General features: G+C 53.5%; 1 protein-coding gene across 7 annotated transcripts; it reads left to right on the top strand.

The window, feature by feature from the left end:
• The first annotated feature begins 376 nt into the window (after positions 1–376).
• Positions 377–18,951, top strand: LOC112321256 (leukocyte immunoglobulin-like receptor subfamily A member 6). 7 transcript variants are annotated; one of them, XM_053914935.2, is made up of 16 exons: positions 377–915; positions 1,035–1,070; positions 1,261–1,545; positions 1,691–1,993; positions 2,216–2,512; positions 2,750–3,052; positions 13,824–14,108; positions 14,265–14,576; positions 14,802–15,083; positions 15,376–15,675; positions 16,225–16,269; positions 17,166–17,288; positions 17,654–17,696; positions 17,777–17,814; positions 18,045–18,097; positions 18,805–18,951. In XM_053914935.2, the coding sequence occupies exons 1-16, from the start codon at positions 882–884 to the stop codon at positions 18,949–18,951; spliced, it is 2,886 nt and encodes a 961-aa protein (XP_053770910.1). In that variant the 5' UTR covers positions 377–881. The 7 variants fall into 7 exon arrangements, with proteins under 7 accessions (XP_053770910.1, XP_045042402.2, XP_045042401.2 ...); XM_045186467.3 differs by lacking the exons at positions 13,824–14,108; positions 14,265–14,576; positions 14,802–15,083; ... (5 more) ...; positions 18,045–18,097; positions 18,805–18,951 and adding exons at positions 3,339–3,389; positions 3,731–3,781; positions 4,741–4,869; ... (3 more) ...; positions 6,454–6,615; positions 6,695–7,321 and having other exon boundaries at positions 378–915; XM_045186466.3 differs by lacking the exons at positions 13,824–14,108; positions 14,265–14,576; positions 14,802–15,083; ... (5 more) ...; positions 18,045–18,097; positions 18,805–18,951 and adding exons at positions 3,339–3,389; positions 3,731–3,781; positions 4,741–4,869; ... (3 more) ...; positions 6,451–6,615; positions 6,695–7,321 and having other exon boundaries at positions 378–915.
• The last annotated feature ends 1,191 nt before the right edge of the window (positions 18,952–20,142 follow it).

The raw sequence follows: 20,142 nt of genomic DNA, 5'->3' as shown, positions 1-20,142 counted from the left end.
ATGGATGTTTCCCTCTCATGAACCACTGACCCACAGCCTCTGTGGGGACTGGGGTTTGTGACAACAGGATCCAGATGAGGAAACAGGCAGAGACAGGACATTACCACTCAAGGATACATGGACATTGGATGATGAGTATTGAAGTGAATATCAGCTTTAAGTAAAAATCAGAATTCTGGCCCAAGTCAATGTTGCCTAAATTTTGAAGGCAGGACGACAGCACAAGGAAGAGGAGGCTTGAACTGGGAAAAAAGGGGCACTGAGGGGCGGGGATCACTCAGAGGCTTGTCCCCAGGAAGGTGGGGTGGACGCTGTTGCTAAGAAAAAAAGAGAAGTCGGTGATGGTGGCTGTGATAGAAAGAAAACCACACTCTGGGCCAGGGGAAGGGACGTGTTCCGTTCCCCTACTTCCCTGCATGTCCCCGCTGTGCTCACGGACACAGTGACACTTGCCTGAACTGCACAGTGAGGAGCAGACTGTGTCTGTGCTGAGCTGAGCTCTGCAGGCACAGGGACCCCGTCGTCCTGAAGTGTCTCCAGGGTCTGGGTGACCACTGTCCATGGAGAAGACCCACAGGGAGGGGCTGATATCAAGCTGAGAGGGAAGGGGACCTTGTGGCAGACGCCCTGGAAGGCCGTGCCCTGGGTCACCTCACCTGCAAGGGGTGTCTCTGGAGGCTGTGAGTCTATTTCCTCCTCCATCACAGGAATGAGAGCCGGACTCTTGGGGAGACACTGTCCCCCTTCATGACAGTCCAGTGACGTGACAACCCCGTGATAGAGACGGCCAGCTTCCCAGTGACCACACCCTGTGAGTCTGTCTACCCTGAGGACACTGTGGTCTCTTCATTCTGCACAGCTGGGCTCAGAGAGGAGACACCATGACCCCAACCCTCACAGCCCTGCTCTGCCTTGGTGAGATGTGAGGGGGGAGGGAAGCCCCCTCTGTGAGGACCCCAGGACTCAGGAGGCTCCCAGGGAGGAGGGCTCTGCTCAGGATTCAGGGCAAATCTCTCACAGGGCCTCTCTTGCAGGGCTGAGCGTGGGCCTGAGGACCCCAGTGCAGGCAGGTGAGTCTGTCCCCAGGGCTGCCAGGACCTTCTCTGTATGAAGGACAAGGGGCTTCTCCATCAGACAGCTGTGGCTGGAGAACAGAAGTTCTGGGTTAATGGATGGGGGGCTTCAGGGTGGGTGCTGGGACTAAGAGCTGGGGAATGGGAATGCAGAGTATTTTGTCACCCAGCCTCTGATTCCTTCCAGGGACACCCCCCAAACCCACCCTCTGGGCTGAGCCAGGCTCTGTGACCCCCCAGGGGAGCCTGGTGACCATCTGGTGTCAGGGGTCCCTGCAGGCCCAGGAGTTCCACCTGTATAAAGACGGAAACTTAGTGTCCTGGGACACACAGAAGATACGGGATCCCAAGAACAAGGCCAAGTTCCCCATCACATTCATGACAGAGCCACATGCAGGGAGATATCACTGTTATTATCTCAGCCAAGGTGTCTGGTCAGAGCGCAGTGACCCCCTGGACCTGGTGGTGACAGGTGAGGGGACACTCAGGGATCCCAGCCCTCAGTCTCTGCTGTCAAAAGGGGGATGCTCTCAGGGGGTCTCCCCCTCCGAGCCCAGCCCTGGGGGATGTGAGGGAGGTGTGAGCCCCATTTAACACGCTGCCTCATTCTCTCCTAGGATCCTACAGCAAACCCAGCCTCTCAGCCCTGCCCAGCCCCGTCGTGACCCCAGGAAGGACAGTGACCCTCCAGTGTGGCTCAGAGCAGGGATTTGACAGGTTCATTCTGACTAAGGAAGGAGAAGACAGGCTCTCCTGGATGCTGTACTCAGAACAACAGCCCAGTGGGCAGTTACGGGCCCTGTTCCCTATAGGCCCCGTGACCCCCAGCCACAGGTGGACATTCAGATGCTATGGCTGTTACAGGAACAGACCCCACGTGTGGTCACAGCCCAGTGACCCCCTGGAGCTCCTGGTCCCAGGTAAAAAAAATTTCTCTTTTGCCTCTTCCATGTTTTGAGGTACCAGACAGGTTAATGGGATCTTTTAAGGGAGGGGAGACTCCTACATGAGGGGTGGAGTAAGGGGAGCACAGAGGCTCCTGGGCCAGAGACACAGAGAGAGAGACGGGGGGACCTGGGGGCCAGGACAGGAGCAGGGCTCACGGGAGGAGCAGCCCTGTCACTCCTGTCTGGTCCCTGCAGGTGGCTCAGAGAAGCCCTCCCTCCTGACCCTGCAGGGCCCCATCGTGGCCTATGGACAGAGCCTGACCCTCCAGTGTCACTCTGACCTTGGCTATGACAGATTCGCTCTGTCCAAGGAGGGGGGACAGGACCTCCCCCAGAGCTCTGTCCTGCAGCCCCAGGCTGGGCTCTCTCAGGCTAACTTCACCCTGGGCACTGTGAGCAGCTCCCATGGGGGCCAGTACAGGTGCTACGGTGGACACAGCCTCTCCTCCAAGTGGTCAGCCCCTAGTGACCCCCTGGACATCCTGGTGGCAGGTGAGGAGCCAACATGTTCAGTCAGCAACCCAGAGTCTGCTCAGGCCCTGCTGGGGGTCTCAGGTGGTGATGGCCAGGACACGGGGTGTGGGGTCCCCAGGGAGGGAAGGAGATGGGAAGGGAGGGGGAGACACAGAGAAAACAGACAGACAGAGAGGAGGGACCTCAGAAAGGGGCCTGGTGACTCTCAGGTCAGAACAAGGTGGGTAGCAGCCCCTCACCCGTCCCTCTCTCTAGGATGGCTCCCTGACAGACCCTCCCTCACCATGCAGCCAGGACCCACGGTCGCCTCAGGGGAGAACGTGACCCTGCTGTGTCAGTCACAGAGCCCCAGGGACACTTTCCTTCTGTCCAAGGAGGGGGCAGCTGATCCCCCCCTGCGTCTCAGATCACAGTCCCGAGCTCAGCAGCACCAGGCAGAGTTCTCCATGGGTCCTGTGACCTCAGCCCACAGGGGGACCTACAGGTGCTACAGCGCACACAGCACCTCCCCCTACCTGCTGTCACAGCCCAGTGCCCCCCTGGAGCTCCTGGTCTCAGGTGAGGCCCCTGACCCTGTCTTTCTGAGCTGTTAGCTCAGGTCCTGGTCCCCAGAGGAATTATGGGCTGAAAGGGGAGGGAGAGGGCTCTCAGGATGGTCACTCAGCTGAGATCTGTCCCTCAGAGACCCTGCTGCCCTGTCTACCCTGCCCCCACCTGGTCCAGAAGGTGCTGGGTGGGCAGTGAGAGGGTCTTAGAAGCCACAGCGCAGATATGGGGGGAGTCTGAGTGACGTGGGGACCCCAGGGTCAGCCCACACCTCACCCCCTTCTGTTTTCATTCCCAGGACCCCCTGGAAATCCCAGCCCCCTACCCACAGGGCCCACCCCCACCACTGGTGAGTCACTGGGCCCCCTTTGCTCAGAGAGGATAGAGCAGCCCAGGGCGGTGCTGAGTCTCTCAGAGGATCTAATGTCCCCATAGATACTCAAGGACAGAGTTTTGTCCCGGGGGGCAGGGGGAGTCAGGGAGAGATTTCAGGGAAACACATGAGGCTTGGGGCTCTGAGGATTCACCCCTCCCCCACCATGGTGTCAGGCCTGTACAGGGGTGAGTGAGGCTGGTGACAGGTGGGGTGGTCATGAATGAGGGACATGTTGGGGCTCATTCTGGAGGAGGAGCCAGGCTGAAGTGGGAGGAAGGCAGCACCCACCCTTTGCCCCCATCCTGAATTTCCAGAAGTCTCTGAGGATCTGCCTCTCGGCCCCATGGAGTCAGGCCCACAGAGCAGTAAGTGAGGGTCTCTGTGGGGAGGTGCTGGGTGTGTCCAGGGGGGCGGGGGCTGAGTCCTGTGCAAGTCCAGGCACCTCTGGAGGCTCCGACTGGGACATACCCTTCCCCTCTCTGTGCCTCAGTGTCTCCAAGGGTAAAAGGAGAGACTCGTGGCCCAGAGCTTAGGTTTCCTTTCAGTTCTGGCTCTGCCCTCCAGGGAGAAGGGCCTCAAGGGAAGTCCCCCAGGATGTGATGTTATGGGGACTGTCCCCTCTGTAGCAGTGACAGTGACGCTGTACAGGGATGAACAGGGAAAACATGAGATTGGGACACCCAGGTCCTTTCCCTCAGCTCAGACTTGGCTGAGAAGAGGGAACAAGGGCTGGAGTCAGACCGGGTCCAGGTCCCGGCTCTGCTGCTCCTCTGTGGGGCTCAGAATCCATTCTCTTCTCTGAAAGTCAGGTTCATGTCCGTTCATCCCTGGTTCCCTCCCGGTCACATGGCTGCAGTGACATTAGGTGACATAAGGGGCCTCAAAGAAGTCAGGAAGGCAGAGTCCCAGCCCAGCCTGACCATTTGAAGGGGGCTTCAGGGTTCATTGCACACCCCTGTCCCTCCTGTGTCCCTGCTGTGCTGGGGGCAGGTAGTAAGGACCCCTCAGCTCCAGGTGAGACAGGACAGGCCCCTGCAGATGAGGAGCCCAGAGCTCGGAGCTGGTGTCCACCTGGGGCAGCATGAGGACAGCACTAGAACACAAGTTCCCATTTAAAGTCCCAGCCCTGCCTCAGCCAGGCTGGGTGACCTGGGGCAGGTCGCTGACCTCTCTGAGCCGCAGTGGACTGGGTGGTGGGTCAGCCATCCCTGGTACACGAGGACTGTGAGGTTACAGGAGATGAACGACAGACCCCAGCAGGTGCCTCGCACACAGTGGGTGTCCATTAAATGGCACCTTTGGCTCATTCATGACGTCACTCCAGCCCAAGGTCTCCAATGGTACTGGAACGTGCTGATCGGGGTCTTGGTGGCCCTTGTTCTGCTGCTCTTCCTCCTCCTCTTCCTCTTCCTCTTCTTCCGACACCAGCGTCAGAGCAAAGGCAGGATGTCGGGTGAGTAGGGAACGGGGTGACCAGGGTGATAGGAGAGAGGGGCTCAGAGCACCTGCCACAGAAACAAATAGATGGAGAAGGTCCGCTGAGCAACAGATTTCTCCAGAATCTGAAATTAGAAATTCTAGAAAGGAAACACTCAACATCAGCAGAGATGCACAAACGTAAGGCAATCTTTCATCATTTTCAATCTCCTGAAACATGAAACATACGCACAAGCGTGTTAAGGTTTCCTTCTTTCCTCGGAATCACACGGGGGTGTGGGGAGCACTGACCCTCCCAGGGCTGAGACTGTCCCTCTTGATCAGCCCAGAGAAAGGCTGACGTCCAACCTCATGCAGGGGCCACAGACTGGGAGCCCAAGGAGAGAGGCCTGAAGACCAGGTAATTCCTGCCCCGAAGGCCCTAGACCCCTGCCCAAGACCCCACTCTGATCCTAACTCTCCTGTCTCCTCCCCAGCTCCAGCCCAGCTGCAGATGCCCAGGAAGAGCCCCTCTGTGAGAGGAAGGGACAGCTGCCCTGGGGAGGGGACACAGGGATTTCAGGAGACAATAGGGAAGAGGAGAGCCTGGGAGGGTGTTGGGATCAAGGGTGAGAGGGACTGAAAACCACAGAGCCTGACCTGGCCCCTCACCTCACCCTGGGTTAGTGACCCATCTGGGAGCAGGCAGGTCTGCAGCCCTGAGCTCTTGGGGACCCTGCCAGGAGACACACCCTGTTCTGCCCCACAGATGCTGCCATGAAGGACCAACAGCCTGGAGAGGGCATGGAGCTGGACCCTCAGGTGAGACCCTTGGGGCTATACAGGCCACCAAGGACTTTTCTGTTGCCCAGTTTACTCCAGTGGTCACTCCCTGCACTCACCACCACCCCCCTGGGTCTCAGCAGCGTCCACACTGACCTTTCCTGGGCACCAGGTGGTCCAGCTGTGACTCACTCCTCCCACTTTCCTGTACCTCATGTCCCCTCCTGGGTGGTCCCCTGTGCTGGCCCCTCATCCTCTGTCTGACCGTGTGCAGCCCCAGGTCTCAGGAGCAGGCGTGAACGAGTGAACACCCGCAGGTCCCAGGGTCCCCTCACTCACTCACACAGCAGCTGTGACGGGAGCTCACTGGTTACCAGCTCTATGTCGGTGTTGAAGTGCCATCCTGACCAGCCTATCCCCACACCCCTCGAACTCACCTGTGGGTGAGGGGGACACCCGCAAACAGGCAGATGGCATCCTGGAGAGCCAAGTGCTGTGATGGAGGATGAAGCAAGAACAGGGGGTGGGGTGTGTGGTGAGTGGGGAGAACAGAGAAAACAGCAGGTGCAAAGGTTGAGGCAGGACATGCTGCTTTAGCCTGATGGGCCCTGTGGCTGGAGCCACATGAGCAAATATAGCTCGTTAGGTAAAGAGTCAGATCCGTAGAAGCACCAGATGCCCAAGGCTCAGGGAGTCCCTGCAGATTCCATCGGGAGAGTGACCTCCTCTGATCTGAAGTTTAAGTCGTCACTCTGACACCATGTGGACACTTGACTGGTGGGTTTCAACCGTGGGAACAAGGATTCACTGGCTCTGCCTCACTGTCTCTCTGCAGCAGAATAGGCCCGATGATGACCCCCAGGGACTGACCTACACCCAGGTGACCCGCTCAACATCAAGGCCCAGGCAGGGAATGGCTGCCTCTCCTTCCCCCCTGTCAGAGGAATTGCTGGACACGAAGGGCAGAGAGACAGAAGAGGACAGACAAATGGACAGTCAGGTGAGTCCCATCCTCCCCAGGCCCTAGGCTTCCCCAACCCCAACCAGGTTTCATCCCTCTCTCTGTCCCCCTGCTCCAGGCTGCTGCATCTGCTGACCCCCAGGATGTGACCTACGCCCAGCTGAACCACTTGGGCCTCACACGGGAGACAAGTGCACCCCCTTCCTCCCTGTCAGAGGATTCCCCAGAAGAGCCCAGTGTATATGCTGCTCTGGCCATCCACTAGCACAGGAAAGACCCAGACCCCACACTACAGGGAGGGGGCCTGCAGGGACCACCAAAGGTACAGAAGCAGCCCCCAGGGGCACTTACTAGTGGCCCCAGCCAGCCTGGAGATCCGATGTGGGTCCCCGGTACCTCCTGGGTCTCTCTGGGAGTCCCCTGTTTCTATAGTCACAGATAACCAATATTCCTACATTTTAGAATCAAAGAAACAGACATCTCAAAAATCAATGTGTAAATGTAAAACCAAAACAGAAGTGCGATGACATATAGAGATCATGTATCATAGAAATGTACACTTGAAAAACCTGTAACAGTCCTGGCTGGTGTGGCTCAGTGGACTGAGTGCCATCCTACTGAGCAAAAAGTTGCCGGTTCAGTTCCCAGTCAGGGCACATGCCTGGGTTGTGGGCTAGGTTCCTAACTGGGGGCACATAAGTGGCGACCACGTATCAATGTTTCTCTCCCTCTCTTTCTCCCTCCCTTCCCCTGTCTCTAAAAATAAATAAATATTTTTAAAAAAGAAAGAAAAGCCTATAATAATCTTCTTAATCATTGTCAGCCCAATAAATTTAAAAAATTTAAACCCCCCTAAAAAACAAAGAAAAAGACAAAATCCAAACTGTGAGAATACTTTAAATGAATGATCATGTAAATATTACATAGCAGACCTATGAAATGGAAAACTAGGAACCATGAATGACTATATTAGAAAAGAAAAAGAAAAAGGTAAATACATAGAAACGACCTGAAGTGTCCTTCAGCAGATGACGGGATAAAGGTGTGGAAATACACACAATAGAATATTACTCAGTCAAGAAAGATGAAATACTGCCATTTGCAACAACTTGGATGGATCTTGAGAGCATCATGCTAAGTGAAATAAAACAGAAAAGGACAAGAAACATATGATTTTACTCCGACGGGGGTGAAATCTGGAACTCTGAACTGTCATACATATTAACTATATTGAATCTGTGGTTAAAACTTTTCCTGCAAAGTGAACTTTGGAGACCAGAAAGATTCACCGCTAAATGGTTCTAAATACTTACACATGTATGAAATACACATGCGCACAAATGTACACATGGACACACACACATACACACAGACATACACACATGGACATAGAGAAATCAATAAATAAAAAAAGAAAATAGACTCATAGATTCAGAAATGAAAAAATGGCTACCAGAGGGGAAGGGGTAGGGGGAGGACGGACAGGGTAAAGGGGGTCACGGAAGGAGACTAGACTTTGGGTGATGAGCACAGACGAGTATATAGATGGTATATCATAAAATTGTACACTTGTAATTTATATAATGTTATTAACCAATGTCGCCTCAGTATGTTTAATTCTTTTTTACGGCTGTGTAGTATTTCATTGTGTACATGCACCACAGCTCATTCATCCACTCGTCTGCTGAAGGGCACTTGGGCTGTTTCCAGATCTTTACTATTGTGAACAACGCTGCAATGAACACAGGGTGCGTATATTCTTTCTGACTGGTGTTTCAGGATTCTTAGGATATATTCTCAGAAGTGGGATTGCTGGGTCAAAACACAGTTCCATTTTTAATTTTTGGATGAAACTCCATACTGTTTTCCACAGTGGCTGCACCAGTCTGCATTCCCCACGAACAGTGCACTAGGGTTCCCTTTTCTCCACAGCCTCGCCAGCCCTTATTGTTTGTTGATTGATTAATGGTAGCCTTTCTGACAGGCGTGAGGTGATATTTCATTTGTATCTCTGGTTATTAGTGATGTGAACATTTTTTCACATGTCTATTGGCCATCTATATGTCCTCTTGGGTCCTTTGCCCATTTTTTAACTGGAATGTTTGTCTTCCTGGTGTTGGGTTGTGTAAGTTCTTTACATATTTTTGAAATTAACCTCTTATCAGATGTGTCATTGGCACACATGTTGTCCCCTCAGATCTGGAAACAGGCCCTGGCTGGGTAGCTCACTTGGGTATAGCATCATCCTGATATGTGAAGGTTGTTGGTTCGATCCCCAGTCAAGACACATACAAGGATTAACCAATGCATAAGTAAAACAAATTGATGGGGTTTTTTTTTCTCTCCCCCTCCTTCCATCCCTCCCTCCCTCCTTCTCTTTCCCTCCCTCTCTCTCTCAAGTTAATAAATAAATTTTGAAAAAAGATCTGGAGACAGCCCAAGTGCCCATCAGTAGATGAATAGACTAAAAAATGTGGTACATTTACATAAAGAAATACTACATGACTGTAAAAAAGAAAGAACTCTTAAAACTTCTGGACAGCATGGATGGACCTGGAGATGATTGTGCTAGGCAAAATAAACCAGTCAGAGGAAGACAAATACCATATGATCCCACTCGTCTGTGCACTCTAATGAAGCAAATACACTGATGGACAAAACAGAATCGGAGGTATAGATACATTTAAGAGACTGACAGACGCCAGAGGGAGGGAGTGTGGGGGACTGGGTGAGAGAAGGTGAAGAGATTAGGCAAAGAACACATAAGTATACCCCATGGACACAGACAGCAGTGTGGTGATGGCCAGAGGGAAGGGAGGGCAAGGGCTCAGCCAAGGTGGGCCAACTGGGGGAAAATGGGGAGCATCTGTAATAGTGTCAACATAAAAATACAGTGAAAAGCTTTAAAAAATAAAAAATAAAAACCTCATCTCATTTTAAAAAAGAGAGAAAGCCTTTTAAAAATCAACGACCTAAGTTACCATATATCAAAAATTTAGAAAAGGGCCCTGGCTGGTGTGGCTCAGTGGATTGAGCACCAGCCTGTGAACCAAAGGGTTGCTGGTTCGATTCCCAGTCAGGGCACATGCCTGGGTTGCAGGCCATGTCCCGAGTAGGGGGTGCATGAGAGGCAACGACACATTGATGTTTCTCTCCTTCTTGTTCTCCCTCCCTCCCCCCTCTCTAAAAATAAATAAAATCTAAAAAAAGAAAAAGAAAGCCTCAGTAAAGACTTAGAAGATATAAAGAAAAACACAATGAAAATTTTAAATTTGAAAACTACAATAATCAAAAGGCCTCATAGATTCATGGGCTCAACAGCAGAATAGAAAAGACAAAAAAAACCATAATGAACATGAAAAAGAGAACAATAGAAATTACTCAGTCTGAACACCAGGGAGTAAATAAACTGGGAACAAATATGAGCAGAAGCTCAACAACCTGCCGAAGTGTCACAAAAGCTCCAACATCCACATCATGAGTCCTAGAAGCAGAGGACAAGACTGACAAACTACTCAAGAAATAATGACTGAAATTTCCCCAAACTTGGCAATAGTCATAAGCCTATGTATTCATGAAACTTAATGACCTCAAAAGAGGATAAACTCAAAGATATCCACACCAAGATGCATCATAACTCAACTAGAAAAACTAAAGACAAAGAAGTTCCTTGAATGCATGAGGCAGAAATTGCCGCGGTCCAGCCGCAGCAGAGTCCAGGGGGTCCCAAAGGTGCTATGAGGCGTCAGCGCATGGAGATCAGGCAACTACACAGCTCAGAGGCAGGTGAAGCACTGATTCGTTTATTGCAAATACAAGTGGATTTTTATATTTTCTTTTCTGGCATAGATTAACATTTATAAGTGCATAGCATGATCAGTTAAGCAGAAAAATTAATACAAAGGTAACCAGGAAAAGTACGTAAGTTTCCATGGATTTAGTTATATTAAACAAGGATTGTTTCAACTAAAGTTTTCATAGATTCAGTTATAGTGAACAAAGATTATTTTAACCAGGAGAGTCATGAATCAGACGATTAGACATTTTCAGAAATTGTTCATAGGGCAAAAGTAAATGTTTCTCTGTGTACTATAAACTTTAACTTCATAATCTTTTCTGTCTAAAATGTTTCTCTGTGTACTATAAGCTTTAACTTCATAATAACTGTTTCTACATGCTTAATAGCTAGCCAGCTTTTCTTATTTCTATGGCTGTCTAATTGATATATAGTCCTATTCAAGGTAAAGGAGGGGCTGTTACTCTAACAACTTTTAGACATTCAGGGACTTGTTGACCAGAGACACATTGGTCTGATTATATCCTGTTTGTGTCAGCTGCTGGTCAATTCTAAGAGTGGTGATCATTTCCAGGAGGTTCCAGATGATTAAGGCAGTAAAAATACAGATTCCAAGAAAGAGAAAGAACAAAATCACACACAGATCCCAAGTAATGCCACGTCCTCCAGGCCAGGATACGCTTCCTCGAAGACATATCCCCCATGTCTGGACCTTGTCAGACAACATGGTTGACCGTACTGGAACTGGGCGTGGCAAGAAATGCCACCTCACCCATAGAGGGGAAACCCACTCAGATGACGACGGGATTCTCGTTGGAAACCATGAAAACAGGAGAGAAGTGGCACATTTTTCAAGTACCAGAAAAAGAGAAAAACTGTCAATCCTGAATTCTAGAACTGGTGAAATTATCCTTCAGGAATGATGGGGAAATAAAACGTTCTTAGGTGAAAAAATAGTAAGAGAATTTATCACAAGTGGACCTCCCATAAATGAATAGCCCCGAAAGTTCTTGCTCCAGAAAGATGACGATAAAAGAGGAATCTTGGAACATCAACAAGGAAGAGAGGAGATGGGTGAATGTGTGGCCCCTAGCACAGTGCAGAGGACAGAAAGTCACAACTGCCCACGAGCACTCAGCTCACATTATGTTCAAATCTGGGGGCAGCAAAACCAAACATACACGCATTATCATCCAGCGACGTTTGTGAATATCTTGTTAATCTACCCACATCTTAAGAACTACAAATAAAGGTTTACTTTAATTCCCAGAGCTCACGGGAAGACAAGAGATTTCTGAATTCCATAAAGAACTGTGGGACCCCTGGAGCAATTAAGACAGCCCAGAAGAGCCATGTTTTAGGAGTAAGGCCAAACTAGCCCCAGAGTATGACTAAATACTGATTTTTTCTTAAAGGACAAGTGGAACCACAAAGTGATTTGACTGACTTCCAAAACATAGTTACATACTTTTAAAGAAAGGAAGTAGAGTCTGTTACTCAACAGTGTCACTTACCTAACGCCTGGCAGAGTAAACCACAAACAGTCTTGCGTTCAGGTGGAAATGCAGAGGTGGTGCCACCCTCTCGGGCTAGAGGGGGCAGTGGTGGGACCCATGGTGTCCCCGTCTAATACACCAGCCTGCTCCCCACAGACTCTGGGAGGACTGTGGTGGTAGAAGGTGGAGTGGATTTCACCAAGTGCCAACTCCTGCCGCAGCTGCGGTGCTGGCTGCGTGGATTTACTGGACATCCATTTCCAGACAGCTATGGATCTGGTAACTGAGAAGCAGTTCGAAACCCGGGCTCATGTTCACAGTTTCCCCGGGTATAAAAATCACCTCCTTCTTTCACAGCAGAGTCCAAAGGGACCCCCAGCACCTGGACATCAAGCAGAACCTCGTATTTGTCCACAGTATGGATGACCTCTTGTGAGTTGGACCTGATGAGCAGAGGGCACCAAGGGCTCTGGTTGCTGTGGCTGGCACTGCAGGTGGAAGGAAGAAAGGAGGAACTGAAAGATTCAGAGCCTGTCAAAGCTGTGAGGTTATAGGGGTCTCGCTCTCTGCGCCCTGCCAGGACATGCCCTGAACAGCAAACCACATGCCATCGCACCTGCCCACGCTGGACACTAAGAATTAGGCACAACTCTGGGTGTGCATCTTTGGATTGTGGAAGCTGCATATATCCAGCATACCTGAGAAAGTGGGTCTTTCACTTAGTGGGTGAGTGAGAAGACTGTGGGTGTGAATGGAGTCCAGTTCAGGAACCTGCAGCCACGGTCACGGGACCATCCAGACCCCACACCTAGTGTCCTGGGAGGCTGTGTGCATCCTCTGCCGAGGCCCTCTGGGCTCACAGCCTCACATCACCTGCGAGAGAGAGCTGGACTCCATTTAGAAAGCTGCTCCTCATGTGCCACTGGGTCCCAACAGCAACTCAGCGACCTACTAGAAGACATCAAGGGTCTTTGCATCTGGAAGCACCCATGAGGAGGGGATTGTCGTCCCACCATGTCATGAGGTTGCAGCCCGTTGTGGGATGAGAGCCGTGAGCCTGAGGCCATGAACAGAGGGTGCAGAGGTTGAAGGTTAAGTCACACAAAGAGGTGGGTTAGATGAATGTGACGCACACACACCCCTACCTGTCACAAGGACGCCACTCCCTCACCTGTCCTCTAGTGGGTCACATCTGGGTGGTGGGATGTTTCTACATAGTGAGGCTCCACATGCCCACTTGGGGACTCTGAGAAAAAAATGCCTTCTGTGGAGGCAGAGCGTGGGGGGTCTGCTGAGACCCACATCAGGCTGAAATGTCCAGAGCTTGCTGTCTCCTTGGACTCATCCTTCAGGGAGGGGCTACTTCCCTTCCTGCCAGGCCACTGATGAGGAACCCGTGACCTGTCACACAGAGCTGAGACCGTGTTAACACCCCATTTGTTACTCTGTGTTGCCAGTGAATTTTATACGTCGTCTGCACACTGGTGACCATGGCAGGAAGCGCCACGACCCCGACCCTCACTGTCCTTATCTGCCTCGGTGAGCATGGGGGAAAGAGGAGGGTTGGGGTCCCCTCCCCTCCCAGGTCCTGGTCCAAGAGACCGCAGGACTCAGGAGGCTCAGTACAGACAGAACCCTGGGGATAGGAGAGGTGGCTCAGCCCCAGGTCTGACCCCAGTGCTCAGGGGCCCAGACAGGCCTGGAACTTGAGTGGGGGTGGGGGACAGTTCTCACAGGGACTCTCTTCCAGGGCTGTGTCGGGGCTGGTGGGACCAGGAACAGACCGGTGAGTCCTCCCCCAGATCTCCTGCTTCAGCACAATGACCCCCACCCCCACTTCATTGCTGAGAACACTGGTTTTGGAAATGATCCAATCTGAGGGAACTTGGAGTGACAGGGAGGGAAACTGAGGGCACAAGGACACCCCTGACTCTGCAGGTCTGATTCCTTTTCAGGAGTTCCCCCCAAACCCTCCATCTGGGCTGACCCAGGCCCCATGGTCAGAGAAAGAAGCCCTGTGACCATCTGGTGTCAGGGGTCTCTGAAGGCAGATGGCTACATTCTATATAAAGACAGGGGTTCTAAGCCCTTCGATACGAGGGTCCCACAGGCCTCCAGCAACAAGACCGGGTTCCTCATTCAATCCATGAGCTCACACTACACAGGGCTGTACCGGTGTGCATACAGCACTGGGGGCTCGCTGTCCCAGAGGAGTGAGCCCCTGCTCCTGGTGGTGACAGGTAAGGGGGAACTCAGGTCCCCTCCCCACTGCGGGCTGCTCCTCAGAGGATGAAGGGGACAGAGTGTGGCTTTAGGGGGGCCTTGCCCCTCACAGCCCACTCCTGGGGAAGGTGGGGTGATGGTCCCCTCTAACTCAGATCCTCCTTCTCCCTCAGGAGTGCACAGCACACCCTTCCTCTCAGCCCACCCAGGCCCTGTGGTGGCCTCAGGAGGGAACGTGTCCCTCTTGTGCAGCTCACAGTACTCATTGGACACTTTCCATCTGCTGAAGGCAGGAGGGGCTGAACCCCCCCGACGCAGGAAATCAGAATGGAAATACTATGCTAGGAGGTGGTGGCGGGAGGCCGTCTTCCCTGTGGGCCCCGTGAACACCTCCCATGGGGGGACCTACAGATGCTATGGTTCCTCCAGCTCCCACCCCAATGTGTGGTCACAGCCAAGTGCCCCTCTGCACCTTGTGGTCACAGGTGAAGTGCCCCACACTTGGCTTCAATTCTTTCCTGTGCCCCAATTGATCTGAACCCGGTGCCTAGTAAAGCCCTGGGGGGGTGTGGGGGTTGTTGACACCAATTTACTGGAGACAGAATCACAGGCGGGAGGATTAAGGAGGGACATTAAGGTGAGAACTCTCCTGGCAACCCCAGTGGACAGTGGGTGTGTGTCCCCTGGGTGCCAATGACCCTTCTCCCCAGGTGTCTACAGGGAGCCCTTCCTCTCGGCCCAGCCAGGCCCCCTGGTGCTGCCTGGAGACAGCCTGACCCTCCAGTGTCGCTCAGAGCCTGGCTTTGACAGATTCGCTCTGACCAAGAACGAGGGGCCCACACCACCCCAGCGTCTCGATGGTCAGCAGAGCCCCGAATTCCCCCTGGGCCCTGTGAGCCTCACCCATGGGGGCCGGTATAGGTGCTACAGTGGACACAACCTCTCTTATGCGTGGTCGGCCCCCAGTGCCCCCCTGGACATCCTGATCGCAGGTGAGGAGCCCTGCCCTGCTCCCCATTCTGACTATCTGCTCAGGGCTGTGGCCTGGGGTCACCGTGGTGGTCCTGGGGTCCAGGTGAGGGTCCTGTAGCAGAGGTTGAAGGGGGCTGAGGTATAGGGGAGGGAGTGAGGAGCATGGAGATAAAAGACACCCACCCAGTGGGACTGAGAGGAGCTGACATGAGTCACAGACTGTGTCCCTGAAGAAGGACATGGTCTCTCACCTCAGGGCCAAGGGCATGGGGATAGCGGTGACTCTGCTCATCACAGCCCTCTTCTCCCCAGGACTATACGGGAAACCCTCCCTCTCAGCCAAGCCAGAGCCCTCGGTGCCCTGGGGAGCAAACGTGACCCTGCAGTGTGGATCTGAGGTCAGGGCTGATACCTTCCACCTGCACAGGGAGGGGTCCCGGGATCCTCCCCAGCAGCTTCATCTGCAGGACACAGCTGCCCCCTCTCAGGCCAACTTCACCATCAGCCCTGTGACCTGGGGCCACAACGGGACCTACAGGTGCTACAGCTCAAACAGCTCCTCCCCCTTCCTGCTGTCACAGCCCAGTGACCCCCTGGAGCTCCTGGTCTCAGGTGAGGATCCCCTTCCCACCCCTGTGTCCTCATGGTCAGTTCAGGACCCTGTCCCCCAGAGGAACTTTAGGCTGGACAGGGTTGAGGGGATCACAGAAGGAGGGTCAGCCTGAGGGGACCCTCACCTCCCAGAGGAATGGAAAAGCCAGAGCCACCCCACCCTGCCTCATCCTCTTCCCTGTGGCCCAGAGAGGTTCCAAGGCCCCAGGAATGAGGCGAGGCCTCGGGCTGAGCAAAGGGAGGCAAAGCCAGGGGCATCCATCCCGATCCCTCTCCTGCAGTACCCATAGCCTCACCCAGAGACTGGGACAAGCATGGTGACTAGCAGTGGCCTTGCTCCCAGAGAGAACCAGCTTCCCTGCTCTGGCATGTTTGGCCGGACACTGATGCTGGGGGGATATTACGGCCCCCAGGGCTGTGAGGCAGGCAGGTGACGGGTGGGGCTGTCATGGCAGAGGGAGATGCTGTGTTCCCACCCAGGTGAGGGGCAGCCAGGCTCGAGTGGGGAGAAGGCAGATCCCACCCCTCACCCCCCATCCTGTTCCCCAGGAGGCTCTGAGGATCAACCCACCACAAAGTCAGACCCCCGGTCGGGTAAGTCCAGGCCTGGGGAGATAGGGGGTGGGGGGAAGCTCAGTTCTGGTCTTGGCTCATTTCCTGGGTAAGAGTCTGAGAAAAGTTCTTTCTCCTCTCTGGAATCAATTTCTCTAAAGGCTGCTTGGACTGTGTGTATGTGGGTGCATGTGTGCACATGTGTGTGATTGCCTGTGTGTGTGTGTGTGTGTGTGTGTGTAGGGGACACAGGAGTGTCTGAGCTCCCCTCTGTAAGCCTTCCAAGGAGCAGCTATAGAGTTGTGGGAAAATGCCCCACTCGTGGTTCAGTTCCCAGCTCTGCTACTTCCCATCTGTGGGATCTTAGACAAGTCGTGTTCCTCCCAAGTCTGAGGTCATGGGCTGTGGAACAGGTCTCCTCCCCCTCCCCCAAAGGGAAAGCCATCAGCAGGCAGCCTGGCCCTGTTTAGAGCTCCAGAAGGACACAGCCCACCCACACCTTTCACAGATACACAGTCCGTGTGCACACAGGCCTCCCTGCATCAGGCGGGGGTGTCAGTCTGCAGAGGGGGAGACGGACGGGGCTGGGGAGCGGTGGTGACTGGGTGTGACAACAGGTCTCTGCACTGCTGTTCTACCTGGAGGACCCGGGAACGGCATAAACAAAAACAAAAAAATAATAATAATAGTAACAATCACACAAGGGAGCCCACATCCTGGGGTCCAGTCTCAGCCCTGCCCCGGCCAGGCTGGGTGACGTGGGGCACATGGCTGACCTCTCTGAGCCGCAGTGGACTGGGTGGTGGGTCAGCCATCCCTGGTGCACAAGGGCTGTGAGGTTAGAGCAGATGAAAGACAGACCCCAACATGTGCCTCGCACACAGTAGGTGCTCATTAAATGGCATCTTAGCTCATTCATGACGTCACTCCTACCCAAGGTCTCCAATGGTCCCTGAACATCCTGATTGGGGTCTCGGTGGCCCTCATCCTGCTGCTCTCCCTCCTCCTCTTCCTCTTCCTCCGACATCGACACCAGCGTCAGAGCAAAGGCAGGTCATCGAGTGAGTAGGAAAGGGGGTGACCTGGGCCACAGAAGGTGGTGGGCTTAGGAGCCAGCCAGAACTAAACCAAATAGCCAGGAAGGTCAACAAAGAAAAACCCCAGCCTTTCCCAACGGGAAAGAACCTAGAGAGATTAAATGAGAGTGTACGTGTAAGTATCTTCAAGTATTCTTTTGGCTTTTCCAAACTTATGAAATGTTTGAACACACATGCAAGTTTTGTTTTTTGTCATCCAGAATTGCATTCTCTCTACATGGAGGTGGGTGGGGGATTATGATCTCAGTTGTTAAGTCCTCTGCAGATCTTAGGCCTGCCCCAGGGGAGGGTCTTAGGGGGGGCTGGAAGCTGACCCCACCTTCCTGCAGTGGCTGCAGCATCAGAACATGAGGACAGAGGCCTGCAGAAGAGGTGAGTCCTCTCCCGAAGACCCTGAGCCCCACCAGTCCGGGCCCCCTCTCAGCTCCCTAACACTCTATCTCCTCCCCCAGCTCCAGCCGAACTGCTGACGTCCAGGAAGAGAACTTGTGTAAGGGAACTTGGATGGGGCGTCTTGGGGGAGGAGAAAGACCCAGAGAACATGGGTGGCCTGGGGACACCAGGAAGTGGTTAGAAATGGTTCTGGCTTTGGCTGTGACACAGCACAAAGCTGATACTCTGTGACCTTTGCCACATCACTGACCCTACCTGGGCCTCTGCTGGATGAGATCTCAGGGAATCCTGGCAAGAGATGAGACCGCCTTGTTCTGTCCCCAACAGATGATGTTGTGAAAGACACACAGCCTGAGGAGGACAGACAGCTGGACAGTCAGGTGAGCTCTATCTGGCCCCGAGCAGGGAGCCCACACCTCCTTGTCCACACACCAAATTCTGTGGACACGTCTCCTTCACCCCACTCAACTCTGGGCTGCCTCTGGAAGCACCTGCTCTGAGCTGCTGCCACACTACTCTCTCCTCGCCCTCCCTGGTCTCCTCCACTGGCCACTGCTCAGGTGACGATGGCAGCGCTGGAGGTCGGGCTGAGCAGTCGGAGCCTTGTCAAAGGGCTGAAATCTAGGCCCTGGGCCTGCAGAGAGGCGCTCCTGAACCCCACACAAAGGGTCCTATAGGCTCAGTCAGCCCTCCCTGTGTTCATTCTCTCCCCTCGGGCCCGGGGCCCAAACGGGGTGACGACACGCTCCAACCACCACTGCAGGCTCACTCAGCTCCAGTGAGCCAAGGACAGCACTCCCCTGAGGGCTGCAGGGGGGTCTATACGCCGTGGTTATGGCTCCATGCCCAGTTCCTATCTCCCCAGCACCAGACCCACACTGCCAAGCTTTCAACCCACACACCCTGCCTCCCCTAGACCCCCAAAAATCCAATGACTAACAGAACAGAGAACAAGAGTAGAACCAAGAAGACCACCCCCCTCACTGTCTCTGGCAGTGATGACCAAGACCTCCAGGACTGTGTCCTTTCCTCCCTGGCCTGAGGTGTCCCCCACCCCAACCACGTGTCTTCATTCTGCCCACCACAGGCTGCAGCATCTGAAGACCCCCAGGATGTGACCTATGCCCAGCTGAACCACTTGGCCCTCACACGGGAGACAAGTGCACCCCCTTCCTCCCCGTCAGAGGAACCCCCAGAAGAGCCCAGTGTGTACGCTGCTCTGGCCGTCCACTAGCCCAGGCAGGACCTTAACCCCAAACTCCAGGGAGGGAGCCTGCAGGGACCCTGGAAGGCACAAGAGCTGTCCCCAAGAACACTCAGTAGTGGCCCCTGCCAGCCTGGTGACCTGACACGGGCCCCCAGCTGCTCTGGCGCCTTTTGGAAGTCGATTGCTTCCAGAACTCCATCACACAGCTGACCTACGTCCCCCCCAAAGGGACCCCGCTGACTGCAAGGTCCCCTTGGAACTGCAAGGCCAGCATTACACATGACAACCTTGGGCTGAGGGCGGGCCTACAACCCAGCCCCAGTGAGCCACAGCTGTCACTGTGAAGCTGGGCACTTAACTGACCTCAGAGCCCAAAAGTCCCCAGACAAAAAGGGACCAACTACAGGGGAGATGGCTACAGCTGCTGAGGGGTTGCTCAAGTCCGTACTTCTCATTTCCTGAGCCAGCCCCTTTCTCCCCTGCCTGATGCAGCTTCTCAGCAAGGAAAAGGAAGCCTCTTCCCTCCTGACCACAAGCGTCTTCCTTCTCCAAACACAGCGGGGGGGCGGGGGGGGGGTGCCTTTCACAGGCCACTAACCATTCCCCACCTCACATTGTAAGACACAGAACTGGGAATCTGCCCATCAGCCACCCTGTAATAAGCTGTGAAATGAGCCTGTAGATCTTGTCGATCGCTGCCAACAATTAAAATCCACCAGCTGCCCTGACCAATGTGGCGCAGGTGGTTGGGAATCATCCCACAAAGCTAAAGGTCGCCAGCCGATTCCTGACCAAGGCCCATGCCTCAGTTGAGGGTACCATTCTGGTGGAGGTGACATTTCTCCCAGTCCCTCCCCCCATCCCCTCTAAGAAACAAAAACAGCAGCCTATGGTGGATGGGATCAGCACTCAGTACCCAGTACCTCCCCGCCCCACAGCTCACCCTGACTTCTCTTGCCATGGGTTGGGCAAAGGGCTGGACATGGGTGCCGACACTGACCTCCACTTGCAATTTCCTCTGCCTGAAAATGATTGTTCAGCTTTCAGACCTTCTTTTTTAATTGTATTTTATTTGTTCAGAATGCTTATCTTTAAACTTAATGAAATTAAAGATGTTTGTCAATAATGTTACATCTGGTTTTGCTTGGCCACCCTGCTGTGACGTGATGTATGAATGTTATTCACTAGCACAGTCCCCACCATAGGGCAAGGACCCCA

This window comes from Desmodus rotundus, chromosome 12, assembly GCF_022682495.2.
Source record: "Desmodus rotundus isolate HL8 chromosome 12, HLdesRot8A.1, whole genome shotgun sequence".
Lineage (NCBI taxonomy): Eukaryota > Metazoa > Chordata > Mammalia > Chiroptera > Phyllostomidae > Desmodus > Desmodus rotundus.
Note: the sequence above shows the minus strand (reverse complement) of the source record. Positions and strands in the feature narration are given on the sequence as shown.